Source organism: Schistocerca serialis, chromosome 1, assembly GCF_023864345.2.
Source record: "Schistocerca serialis cubense isolate TAMUIC-IGC-003099 chromosome 1, iqSchSeri2.2, whole genome shotgun sequence".
In the NCBI taxonomy this organism is placed as follows: domain Eukaryota; kingdom Metazoa; phylum Arthropoda; class Insecta; order Orthoptera; family Acrididae; genus Schistocerca; species Schistocerca serialis.
Genome location: NC_064638.1, coordinates 949582080 through 949595026, shown reverse-complemented (window position 1 = coordinate 949595026; position 12947 = coordinate 949582080). Strand labels below are relative to the sequence as shown.

Sequence of the window (12947 nt, the reverse complement as noted above, 5' to 3'; positions counted from 1 at the left end):
GAACACACCCATAATGACGGCAGGGAAAGTCCTATCGCTAAGTTACTTCTCGTGGTCTCAAGGTAACTCAAAAGGAATTTTAATTTGTGAAGAACGAAATTCATCATTAAGATTACAGTCATTTACTACGTTCTCGCCTTGAGATACAGTCAAAGTATGGCGAGGGACAATGGTAAGTGGAAAGTGTTCCGTGCGCATGCGCAACACGATTAACGGAGTCGTAACGACAAAACGTCAGCAGGGTTATTGTCAGCGTGGAAAGTGGGCGTGTGTTGGACGGTTAATGTGGTCTGCGCCAAAAGGTATCCCCACAAGCTCTAGCGACCTCTCCTAGCTGCTGAGTAATACCGCGCAGTATGTGCAACTTTGAGGCTAATAAATGAAATGTTCTGTTTCAGATGTTTCTGTAATCAACTTGAACACTTTCTTGTATAGTTCTGTTCCTGAAGGAGGCTGCTACTTTTTTAGGTTATTAGCCTGTTTCTACCAAAAATGTGCCAGAATCGTTACCGAACAGGGCGTGACGTGCGTTGCAGGCGAGGTGTCGGCGCAGCGGCGCGGCAGCCGGCTGGCCAGCGGGGCGCCATCGTCTTCTGCGTCGAACGCGGCCGCCGACTTCGACTGCCCGGAGGAGTTTGGTTATTACCCCCACCCTACCGACTGCACGCAGTACTACGTCTGCGTGTTTGGCGGCGCTCTAGTCGAATCCTGCACAGGTGGCCTCATGTACAGGTACGTAGGCACTAGGCACAAAGAGATTTAGACTAGCTAGGTGCGTTAGTGATTGTCAGCAGAACATGATAGCCATGTCACCAAGACGATGCCGTTTATATGTACATATTTCTAGACTGGAATCTCAGTGAATGCGATATGTTAATAATTAATTTTCTTCTACTTCTCATATAAACGTTACTGTTTTTTTTCTGCAGTAGTTCAAGATTTGTCAGCTAGATGGTACTAGCGATGGCAGTTATTTTGGAATATTTGAAACGCTTGGATACAGAAAGCAGTTGTAACAATATAGTGTCCAACACTGCAAGTTGTACTGAATCATTAGTTCAAGTGGCCAATAATTTTGTAGAATTATACAGAGTGTTTGAAGGCATGTTAGTGAATATGGCATTAATCCACGTAAATGTGCATTCTGTGCCTCATGTTTTGCTACCAGTGAGGAAGATTCAGAAACTGGGAAACGTACTATACATATTTGTTGAACTTTTCGTAATTGTTGGGTTCTGTGGTTTAAAGAAAAAGTGTAACCTAAACTCTCCCGTAAACTATCAAACAATTTGTCAGAGTTTACTACGTCGTTTATAATGCAGTTACATTGAACTTGTTGCAGAAGAAATAGTTGGTGCACCACCTTTTTCACGTCTTTTTTCCCTTTTACGTATTCGTAAAACTCCGTACAAGTCAACTTGTAGTTAAAAAGGCACTGCAAGATTGACTCCACAATGCTTGCTAGGAGTCTATTTCTTTCATTAGTCCGCTGGGCCGATATCAGTAAAAATACTCTTTCCCCAAATACTCGCATCATTTTAGCAGTTTGCATTTGCGTTGAGGATTTTCGGTTTCCTTAACCCTTAACTACTATCGACCGTCTCTCAGACCGCTACTAATTTTTCTGTCGAGATATTTCTCACAACCCTGCAAAGCCAAATGGACTCTTCCATGTACCTTCCTATTGGCTGTCAAGCTACACGTGCCAGCATTCTTGCATTGTTGCTACGGCCGGTATTACACTATGAAATTTCTTTGTCCAATATCTTTGTCAAAGATATTTGATGATGTAATAGGGACTTTGTCAAATGTCGTCCAATATTTGATCAAATCTAGGACCTCGCTGTAGATTTGATCAAAGAAATCGCCGGTCTTCTGTTCACTGCAATGTGACATGTTACCACATGGAACGCTAGCATCGCTGCATTCTGTCGTCTGTAGTATTTTTATAAACACTGCTGGTAAATACAATTGGTGTGTGCCGACAACTACAAAATTAATAGAGGTGTATGAAGCTGATGAGGCACTTTACAACGTGAGGCACCCTGAATACAAAAATAGATTAAGAAGATTGGAGACCTGACCTGACCTAACCTAACATACCCACTTCTGTAGCAAGGAATCGGAGTGTTACAGTGAGCCTGTCTTCTGAAGATGTAGCAGTTCTTAAGTGAATATTGTGCTTTGTGATATGAGGATACACCTCACAGAGCACATACAGAAGTGTATGCTCATCCATTCTTAAGTAATTGATGCACAACTTGACGTCTTCCACTGTAAGTGCACCTAACAAGTTTTGTTGAATGCTTTTATCGTGTCGTCGTAAAACCCACGGCTTCACCCAGATTAGATTAGTTTTTCGTTCCATAGATCCGTGCTGAGGAGATCCTCGTGGATGTGGAACATGTCAATTTTTTTTAAGCTGAAATAACAATACTTATAGTATGAATAAATACATCATTTGTTTCTATTAAAAATTTCGTCAATGTAGTATAAGGAGTTGGCCACTAGTAAGTCTTTCAGGTTTCTTTTAAACAGATCTTTATTTGTAACTAAAATTTTTATGTTTGCTGGCAAATTATTTAAGATGAGTGTTCCTGAGTGTTGTTGTTGTTGTGGTCTTCAGTCCTGAGACTGGTTTGATGCAGCTCTCCATGCTACTCTATCCTGTGCAAGCTTTTTCATCTCCCAGTACCTACTGCAACCTACATCCTTCTGAATCTGCTTAGTGTAGTCATCTCTTGGTCTCCCCCTACGATTTTTACCCTCCACGCTGCCCTCCAATACTAAATTGGTGATCCCTTGATGCCTCAGAACATGTCCTACCAACCGATCCCTTCTTCTGGTCAAGTTGTGCCACAAACTTCTCTACTCCCCAATCCTATTCAATACTTCCTCATTAGTTATGTGATCTACCCATCTAATCTTCAGCATTCTTCTGTAGCACCACATTTCGAAAGCTTCTATTCTCTTCTTGTCCAAACTATTTATCGTCCATGTTTCACTTCCATACATGGCTACACTCCATACGAATACTTTCAGAAATGACTTCCTGACACTTAAATCAATACTGGATGTTACAAATTTCTCTTCTTCAGAAACGCTTTCCTTGCCATTGCCAGCCTACATTTTATATCCTCTCTACTTCGACCATCATCAGTTATTTTGCTCCCCAAATAGCAAAACTCCTTTACTACTTTAAGTGCCTCATTTCCTAATCTAATTCCCTCTGCATCACCCGACTTAATTAGACTACATTCCATTATCCTTGTTTTGCTTTTGTTGATGTTCATCTTATATCCTCCTTTCAAGACACTGTCCATTCCATTCAACTGCTCTTCCAAGTCCTTTGCTGTCTCTGACAGAATTACAATGTCATCGGCGAACCTCAAAGTTTTTATTTCTTCTCCATGAATTTTAATACCTACTCCGAATTTTTCTTTTGTTTCCTTTACTGCTTGCTCAATATACAGATTGAACAACATCGGGGACAGGCTACAACCCTGTCTTACTCCCTTCCCAACCGCTGCTTCCCTTTCATGTCCCTCGACTCTTATAACTGCCATCTGGTTTCTGTACAAATTGTAAATAGCCTTTCGCTCCCTGTATTTTACCCCTGCCACCTTTAGAATTTGAAAGAGAGTATTCCAGTCAACATTGTCAAAAGCTTTCTCTAAGTCTACAAATGCTAGAAACGTAGGTTTGCCTTTCCTTAATCTTTCTTCTAAGATAAGTCGTAAGGTCAGTATTGCCTCACGTGTTCCAGTGTTTCTACGGAATCCAAACTGATCTTCCCCGAGGTTGGCTTCTACTAGTTTTTCCATTCGTCTGTAAAGAATTCGTGTTAGTATTTTGCAGCTGTGACTTATTAAGCTGATAGTTCGGTAATTTTCACATCTGTCAACACCTGCTTTCTTTGGGATTGGAATTATTATATTCTTCTTGAAGTCTGAGGGTATTTCGCCTGTTTCATACATCTTGCTCACCAGATGGTAGAGTTTTGTCAGGACTGGCTCTCCCACGGCCGTCAGTAGTTCCAATGGAATATTGTCTACTCCGGGGGCCTTGTTTCGACTCAGGTCTTTCAGTGCTCTGTCAAACTCTTCACGTAGTATCGTATCTCCCATTTCATCTTCATCTACATCCTCTTCCATTTCCATAATATTGTCCTCAAGTACATCGCCCTTGTATAGACCCTCTATATACTCCTTCCACCTTTCTGCTTTCCCTTCTTTGCTTAGAACTGGGTTTCCATCTGAGCCCTTGATATTCATACAAGTCGTTCTCTTATCTCCAAAGGTCTCTTTAATTTTCCTGTAGGCGGTATCTATCTTACCCCTAGTGAGATAGGCCTCTACATCCTTACATTTGTCCTCTAGCCATCCCTGCTTAGCCATTTTGCACTTCCTGTCGATCTCATTTTTGAGACGTTTGTATTCCTTTTTGCCTGTTTCACTTACTGCATTTTTATATTTTCTCCTTTCATCAATTAAATTCAATATTTCTTCTGTTACCCAAGGATTTCTACTAGCCCTCGTCTTTTTACCTACTTGATCCTCTGCTGCCTTCACTACTTCATCCCTCAAAGCTACCCATTCTTCTTCTACTGTATTTATTTCCCCCATTCCTGTCAATTGCTCCCTTATGCTCTCCCTGAATCTCTGTACAACCTCTGGTTCTTTCAGTTTATCCAGGTCCCATCTCCTTAAATTCCCACCTTTTTGCAGTTTCTTCAGTTTTAATCTACAGGTCATAACCAATAGATTGTGGTCAGAGTCCACATCTGCCCCTGGAAATGTCTTACAATTTAGAACCTGGTTCCTAAATCTCTGTCTTATCATTATATAATCTATCTGATACCTTTTAGTATCTCCAGGGTTCTTCCACGTATACAACCTTCTTTCATGATTCTTAAACCAAGTGTTAGTTATTATTATGTTGTGCTCTGTGCAAAATTCTACCAGGCGGCTTCCTCTTTCATTTCTGTCCCCCAATCCATATTCACCTACTATGTTTCCTTCTCTCCCTTTTCCTACACTCGAATTCCAGTCACCCATGACTATTAAATTTTCGTCTCCCTTCACAATCTGAATAATTTCTTTCATTTCATCATACATTTCTTCAATTTCTTCGTCATCTGCAGAGCTAGTTGGCATATAAACTTGTACTACTGTAGTAGGTGTGGGCTTCGTATCTATCTTCCTGAGTAGTGGACCCTTTTTTGAACTAAAGTAAGTGCTTTGAAGTCCTTGTGCAGATCATTTTTGTTCCTGGTATTGTATGTATGAACTGAGTTGTTTGTTGGAAAAAGAGATATATTATTTAGGACAAATTTCATTAAGGAGTAAATATACTGAGAGGCAGTAGTTAGTATACCCAGTTCTTTGAAGAGGTTTCTGCAGGACGTCCGTGAATTTACTCCACAAATAATACGTATTACACGCTTTTGGACTCTGAAAACTTTTGTTTCACTTTAAGATTTACCCCAAAATATTATACCGTATGACATTATGGAATGAAAGTATGCAAGCTTTTTCATTTTTATGTTGCCTATGTCTGCTAACACTCGAATTGCAAATACAGATTTGTTAAGGCGTTTCTGCAGTTCTGTGGTGTGCTCCTCCCAACTAAATTTGTTATCAAGTTGTAATCCCAGGAATTTAAGACTGTCAACCTTGTATGTATGGTTCCTTTTTTTCCCCCACTTCTTTTCCGCATGTGCACACGATGCAATTGCGGTACGTGCAACTGCTGCGGTTAATAACAAGTTGTTGTCAGCCATCTTGAACTTTGACGAAAAATTTGATGACAGTGTAAAGCCCGGTCCACACGCAACGATCTGTCTGCGCAGATATCTGCGCAGATGCCTGTACATGCAAAAGATCGCTGCAAATGTGGTGTGTTCACACGACACAAACCCCAATCTATTACTCGCCCGCCATCTGTCGGTGTACAAAAGAAATATCAGTGGCAAGCGACTACACTCCCCGTAAACGTCAAAAATTTAATTCAGTTATTTTGAAATATATAAATGGAGGAAGTTCTGTTGTGGTCTGTGTTCACAACTAGTGAAAGCGGTCAAAATGGTGTAGACAGTGGCTGCTAAAGCGAAAGCAGTTTTCTCACGTAAATTTACTGCGAGAGTTGCAGGGCGAACCTAACGACTGGCGAAATTACTTGCGGATGGATGTCGAAACTTATACTTAAAGCTTGTAACCCCTCATATTATAAGAAAAAATACTTGTATAGAGAAGTGCAATTTCTCCTCATGAACGTCTGGCGGTAACATTAAGATTCCTAGCAACAGGAAGGAGCTACGGTACAAGGATTTGGAATTTTCAACTGCAATATCGAAACAAGAGTTGAGTGAAATGATACCCGCAATTTTTCAATTAGAGCATTGTATGCTGCTCTCTTTTTGTCTCGGTCACTATATTCTTTACTTTAATCTTCCGCAAACGTGGGTGGTTTCTATATATTTCAATGAATTCACTTACAAACTCTCGAGAACACTGACGAGTATCAGCCATTTTAATGCCCTGTGCGCACAAATACAAACACTAGACTGAGCAAACAGCTGTTTCGCGCCAGATTTGCGGCGATCTCCTGTTCACACTCTCCAACTTGTCTGCGCAGATGTGGTTTGAACCCACAGATTTGAGAGGTTTCGCTCAAACTTCCAACTCCAACTTCCAGGTTTGCACACACCTCAGGTTGGTGCAAATCTTCTGTCCACACGCAACGATCTGTCTGCGCAGATGTGATGTGCGCAGACATTTGTGCAGACGGATCGTTGCGTGTGGACAGGCCCTAATACCCCTTCTAGCGCTACGTCAAAGATCTTTGTCATATATATTTGACGGAATATTTGATCACATCTTTGATCAAATCTTTAACAAAGAAATTTGATAGTGTAATACCGGCCTACTCTTTGTTTCGTAATTATCAACGAGTTAAAATTTCATAGAGTGGCTATAGATCCGCCATGTTTGAAGCAAATTGAAGTTCTGGCCGCCATGTTTTCTTTAGTCAAGGCGTTCGTCTGCTGTGTCCCGCCCCCTTGTAACTGCGTTTGACTTACTTGAAATAGCCCATACTAGCTTTATTTTTTCTAAAACAAGCAATAGACAGCAGTGATTTCAGTGTACACTGACAGCAAAAACGGATGTTTTTGTCGAAATATGGCTAAACTTTTCGATGTAGATAACACTACAAGACAACTCAAATAAGTCTGTCCATCCACTATAACGTTACTTGTTGCCCATAAATTAATGCAATTAGAGCAGGTACCACCAGAATATTACGGTGAAACTTCTAAACATGCTGTGGTTAACTATTAGAAACAGTAACGGGCGCAGAAATGCGATATTTTTGTCGCTATTTCAAAGTAAACAGTCAAAGCCTCAAAAACCAGTACACTGTGAACGAGAATTTATTTGAAATATGTGTTACAAGTAGTTAACACAAGCATAGTAATTCAATAACAAAGTCGAAGCGTTCTTGGGTGGGATAATTTCACAAATTTTCGTAAGTAGCTGTATGCCTTGGCAGAATAAAAGTGTAGGGTCAGGGCAAATTTCCTTATTTGCTGAGAATAATGGCATACTTTAGCACTGCACTGAAGTTCCAATAGCTCCATCAACAAACCAACTACATGTTCACTGTTTAACATATCAGAAACTGAACTACATAGCCTTCTTCTCAAACCAGCAACTAAAGTCTGTAACTGCACTATTCTTCTTTCGTGTGGTACACTAAGTTGCTTCATTTGCTTTATCCGCTTCTTTAATCGCACATTCTCTGCTTGTACTCTGTTATATTGTGTTTTCAACTTCTTAGGGCTTGGTAGACAGTAATTGTGGTCAGCAGAAACAGATGTGGGTCCGACAGGCACTGAAAGAATGTAGTTACATCATAAGTTTATAACAGAGTTACACCATAAGATTATAATCGAAAGTATGTAATTCAAAGTAATAAGAACACGGAGTAAAATTAAATTATTGACTTACTTTGTGCTGATGATGTCACTGTAATAGCACTATCTTGCAAATTGTCGAAAGATCGCTTTCTGGGTTGTGGTCGTAATACTTTATCTTGCTTTTGTAAATGTGGTGGAAAGTTAAAGATAGTAGGTACTGGATTTGACAAAAGGCGTCTCTGGACATTTGTGTGGTACATATATTTCTCTTCAAAATGAGCTGAACAGAGGTACCTGGCTGTAGTAGGAAACCAGTTTTCTCGCTTCATATTTATAACCCATCTTTTTGTAATTTCCTTATCTTTTAAAGGAAATCTGTAATCAACGATAAATAAATTACTTCCTGCATTTGTCTTAAGCATAATTACAGTTCCAATGCAAATGACTCTTTAATAAACATTAAAAAATGTGTGTCGTATTTCGGTACTAATATACTTACTTATAATATGAAATATTTGTTGTTTTATCGCCGCGATTTGTGCAGTTGAACGCTGAACACACTGCAGGCATGTTGACTTTATATTTTGTAACAAAAAAGTCAACTAGAAAAGTTAAATATTGCTGTAATATCACAACAGCTGACACACTTCCAACACAGGCAACAGTAACGCTTTCCTAATGTTTTGACTAAGGAGAACATGGCGGCCGAGTTAGCGTTGGTTGCCGCTAGGAGCGCTGTAACTAGTATCTCAGCCACTCTATGAAATTTTTGGTAATTATTAGCCTTGAGAGGTCTCACAGACGTACCATAGTGTTTTGCGTGCCGCGTTTTTATTGCATGCTACTGTTTCTCCATGGCGTGGAAAGCTGGGTCTTAAGTGCAACGTGTGTTATGTGAGACAGATGTCTTCACTTGCAAGATGAGCCTCAGACACCGAAAGAAGAATTCGAAAATCGAAAATCGAAAAACGTGCACCTTTTGCCCTCCTCGTCTGAAGAGGAAAACAAGGTATCCATGTCAACAACGTGGTGTTCCGATTTGTTTGGAGTGTTCCAGGAAGGTCTGCGTGTAGTGTTTGCAGGTGGAAATTGACTAAAGTGTGATTCAGTGGCACATGAGAACAAGTATTTAGTTTTTACTTGTAATTTTAGAAGTAAAATGGTGGCAAAGCTTCTCCATTCATAGACTTATGGACTGAAATATTCGCTCAACATTGCAAAGTGAGTCGTAAACTGAAAGCTGACTTCGCACACAATGTCGGATTTTTCCACCTAGTTATATTGCCAGTTTATAATATAATCTCTCTGATGAAAATCCGTGTGTGAGTAGAGAGCTAACTATTTGCTGTAATTTTCGTAACCCATAAAATAAAAATATACTCCAGATTTCGCTTTGTTTTAATTGTCGAAGTGTTTAAAATACCGCAGTGTTTAAAAAAATCAAATTTCTACAAAAGCCACCTCTAAGAAGTGTAAAGAATGACTGGAAGTCAAGAAACTATATAATTCAGCAAAATTTTGGTTTGATACATAAAATAGAAAAATGTGGTCTGTGAGACCCCTCTATAGTAGTTGTGTTCCTGTGAATGACCATAGTAGTTAAGGGTTAAGTAAGTAAATCCACCCTCCTCCCACGGAGTGTTTAGACTTCCATTCTTCCGACTCACGCATACTTTCTAAAAAGCTCGTCAGATACATGGAAACAATTGTCGCCTGAAATCTTCACACTCTTTTTAGTCAGGTATTTAATAGTGTTTTCAATCATCACCCAATCTGGTGTTTTAGATAGCATAAGCCTATCAAATATTTGATATTTTTTACAAGAAGTAGCCCATTTCTCTAAGTAATCAAATGCTGTGGTATAGAAAGCCATTGTCCGTCCCTCAAATTTCGAAATCAAATTAATTATTTCTTGGTTAGGGTTCTCGTTCTGAAATTTGTTCAGATTCACCATGATTTGCATGCTAATAAAATTGTCAAGTCTTCCTTTCATTCATGTCGATTAATATATTTCTTATTTCAGTTATCGAGTTTTTATTCTTCTCCACGCTTTTCATATTTTTGTTTTTGAAACAGAGCCAAGTTTGACTGCAGAAACATGATGTAAATTTCGCTGATCGGACTACTGAAAAAAACCCGAAATTATTTTAGGTGGACTTTCTTCGACGTCAAAAAATCGTTTCAGTGGAATCCAAAGCTTAAGAATTTTCTCAACTGCAGACATTAACGACAGCAATATTTTTTTTTTTTTTTTTAAGTGAGGCAGAAGTATCTGGTGACTGACATCAACGTATAAGTAGAACTTTTTCAGCATCTCTGCCCTTTCGTATATGTTGAAGAATAATTAAATATTTTATGACGATCATTTCAATGTCGACAGTTAAAACTCCATCAGCGCTTGATACAGTAATGTGGAGAATATGGGCAGGACATCAATTCATTCTGCATTTTTTCCTAGTTCCTTAATTTGGTGAAATATGTTCCGCTGACCGCAACGGTGAAGACCTCCGAAGTTGGTATTGTCTCCACAAAAAGCAATTAATTTATCTAATGGAGTAGTCTTAAAGTGTCTAGACAAAACTTTGCAATTGTCTCCGATGTTTCCTTATTCAGCGAATCAAAATTCAACAGCTTCTGTTGCGTTCCGACCGTTTCAGTGAAGTACTGAACAACTAAAGGAAACACATTTTCAGCTTTGTAGTTCGATGCATCGGTGCCTATGCCGTAAAATGAAACGGAGTGTAGTGCTAAAATATTTTTAACAATCTCTGTAGCTTTGGTAATCATGAATGTAGAAATAGTTCTTGGTGTCGATGCTATCTCTAATCTGTTTGTATGATTCTTCGTAGAGATGTGATGCCTCACATCTGCCTTACCTCCGTGAGTTACTGAGACGAAACAGCTACAAATATTACACAATGCTTCTTGATCCGTACGTCCTTTCTTGACAGAAGACCACTCTTTTGAGCAGCCTTCCGGAAGTTGGCATTTTCTCTTTCCATCCTAAGGCATTTTCGTAAACTATGATAATATAAGTTTATTAGAGGGTAAACAGTCGACAATAACACGTTTAGTCAATAATGGCTCTGAGCACTGTGGGACTTAACTTCTGAGGTCATCAGTCCCTAGAACTAAGAACTACTTAAACGTAACTAACCTAATGACATCACACACATCCATGCCCGAGGCAGGATTCGAACCTGCGACCGTAGCGGTCGCGAGGTTCCAGACTGTAGCGCCTAGAACCGCTCGGCCACCCTGGCCGGCTAACACGTTTAGTCATCGAAGTGCACGTCGCTGTACACTTCATGCCGTGTATATCCGCAGTAAACACTTCAAACATTACCAACTTGCTGTCGTTGATTGTATTACGTTTCGAAAGACTCGTCTTATCAGATCGCTATTCAAATGGAAACTGCCCCATTCTTCCGCGTGGCTCTGCTTAAATACACTACGTGATCAAAAGTATCCGGACACGTGGCTGAAAATGACTTACAAGTTCGTTGCGTCCTCTATCGGTAATGCCGAAATTCAATATGGTGTTGGCCCACCCTTAGCCTTGATGACAGCTTCCACTCTCGCAGGCATACGTACAATCAGTTGCTGGACGGTTTCTTGGCGGATGGCAGCCCATTCTTCACAGAGTGCTGCACTGAGGAGCGGCATCGATGTCGGTCGGTGAGGCCTGGCACAAAGTCGGCGTTCCAAAACATCTCAAAGGTGTGCTATAGGACTCTATGCAGGCCAGTCCATTACAGGGATGTTATTGTCGTGTGACCACTCCGCCACAGGCTGTGAATTATGAACAGGTGCTCGATCGTGTTAAAAGATGCAGTCGCCATCCCTGCATTGCTCTTCAGCAGTGGGAAGCAAGAAGGTGGTTAAAACATCAACGTAGACTTGTCCTGTGATAGTGCCACGCAAAACAACAAGGGGTGCAAGCCCTCTCCATGAAAAATACGACCACACCACAAGGCCATCGCCTCAGAATTTTACTCTTGGCAATACACACGCTGGCATATGACGTTCACCGCGCATTCGCCATACCCACACCCTGCCATCGGATCGTCACATTGTGTACCGTGATTCGTCACTGCACACAACGTTTTCCACTGTTCTGTTGTCCAATGTTAACGCTCCTTACACCAAGCAAGGCCTTACCGGCGTGATGTGTGGCTTAAACGAGCAACCGCTCGACAGTGAAATCATAGTTTTCTCACCTTCCGCCTAACTGTCATAGTACTTGCAGTGGATCCTGCTGCAGTTTGGAATTCCTTGTGATGGTCTGGATAGATGTCTGCCTGTTACACATTACGATCCTCTTCAACTGTCGGCGGTCCCTGTCAGTCAACAGACGAGGTCGGCCTGTACGCTTTTGCGCTGTATGTGTCCCTTCATGTTTTCTCTTAACTAACGCATCGAAAACAGTGGACCTAGGGATGTTTAGGAGTGTGGAAATCTCGCGTACAGACGTATGACACAAGTGACACCCAACCACTTGCCCACGTTCGAAGTCAGTGTGTTCCGCGAAGCGCCCCCTTCTGCTCTCTCAAGAAGTCTAATGAGTACTGAGGACGCTGATATGGAGTACCTGGCAGTAGGTGGCAGCACAATGCACCTAATATAAAAAAACATATGTTTTTGGGGTGTTCGGATACTTTTGATCACATAATGTAGTTCCAGCCTCGTACTACTGGAGAAGTCTGGTATTTTGTCGAATGATGGCGCTAGATCTAGAAGGTGCTTGCATCGGCGACGGTCTTTAACGGTGATAGTTCCGATATAACGAGACGGACGACAACTCTATCTGCAAGACACCGTACGGTGCGTGGCAGAGGGTAACTTGTACCACTACTAGTCGTTTCCCTTCCTGTTCCATTTGCAGATAGATATGTTTCCACGTTGTAGTATTTTAATAAACTGTCTTTTGAGGATCAAGCAAAAGAGAATAAATATTCGCATACTTGTGTCTTCTTTCTCAGAGTGAGGGCGAAATAACTCTAACCAGTTATTAAAAGTTTCATTGTCA

At 40.7% G+C, this 12947-nt stretch overlaps 1 protein-coding gene across 9 annotated transcripts in view; it reads left to right on the top strand.

The window, feature by feature from the left end:
- LOC126412664 (uncharacterized) overlaps nucleotides 1–12947 on the top strand; it is a 353642-nt gene that overhangs the window by 213434 nt on the left and 127261 nt on the right. For all 9 annotated transcript variants that reach the window (XM_050082429.1, XM_050082421.1, XM_050082414.1 and 6 more), the window contains exon 2: nucleotides 537–732. In XM_050082429.1, coding sequence (XP_049938386.1) covers nucleotides 537–732 — 196 coding nt within the window. The remainder of the gene's footprint in view (nucleotides 1–536; nucleotides 733–12947) is intronic.